Source organism: Alligator sinensis, unplaced genomic scaffold (genome assembly GCF_000455745.1).
Source record: "Alligator sinensis unplaced genomic scaffold, ASM45574v1 scaffold113_1, whole genome shotgun sequence".
Lineage (NCBI taxonomy): Eukaryota > Metazoa > Chordata > Crocodylia > Alligatoridae > Alligator > Alligator sinensis.
In genome coordinates this window covers 101,707-102,418 of record NW_005842918.1, presented here as the reverse complement: position 1 = coordinate 102,418, position 712 = coordinate 101,707, and the positions used below count along the sequence as shown (strand labels likewise).

The 712-nt window shown below is 70.5% G+C and overlaps 1 protein-coding gene across 1 annotated transcript in view; it reads right to left on the bottom strand.

Moving 5' to 3' along the window:
• The window catches only part of ARHGAP33 (Rho GTPase activating protein 33), a 22,218-nt gene that overhangs the window by 14,781 nt on the left and 6,725 nt on the right, over positions 1-712 (bottom strand). Inside the window, 1 exon segment of the mRNA XM_014525951.2 lies at positions 10-163. Coding sequence (XP_014381437.2) covers positions 10-163 — 154 coding nt within the window.

Sequence of the window (712 nt, the reverse complement as noted above, 5' to 3'; positions counted from 1 at the left end):
CGCAAACGCCCCCTCCGCAGCAGGCGCTGGCGAGTGGGCCGGGCACGCAGGAAGGCACGCAGCAGCCCTGCCAGCTTGCCCCGGCGCCGTGCTGCAGAGGGGCACAGGGGTGGGTGCAGCCAGCGTGGGGGGGGCACACATGGCGGGGGGGGGGTGGTGCCCCCTCCCTTCCATCCCTGCCCCTGCCCCACCCCCCAACTCTCAACCCGCAATGACCCCCAGGACCCCCACAGCTGTGCCCCTCCCTCAGCCCTGCCTCCAGGACCCCTCAAGCCCCCCCAGCTCCTCCTCAGTCCCCATTCAGGCCCCTCCCAGCATTTCCCAGCCCCCCTTGAGCCTCCCAGCTCCTCCCAAGACCCACCTCGAACCCCTCCAGCATGTCCCAAGCCCTCCCAGCTCCTCCCAGAGCCCCCCTCCAGCAGGACCCCCACAGCTGTGCCCCTCCCTCAGCCCTGCCTCCAGGACCCCTCAAGCCCCCCCAGCTCCTCCTCAGTCCCCATTCAGGCCCCTCCCAGCATTTCCCAGCCCCCCTTGAGCCTCCCAGCTCCTCCCAAGACCCACCTCGAACCCCTCCAGCATGTCCCAAGCCCTCCCAGCTCCTCCCAGAGCCCCCCTCCAGGCCCCCAGCACTTCCCAGGACCCTCCCTGTCCCCCTCAAGCCACCTCAGCTCTTCCCAAGACAACCAATGCCCCCACAAGCCCCCCCCCAGCT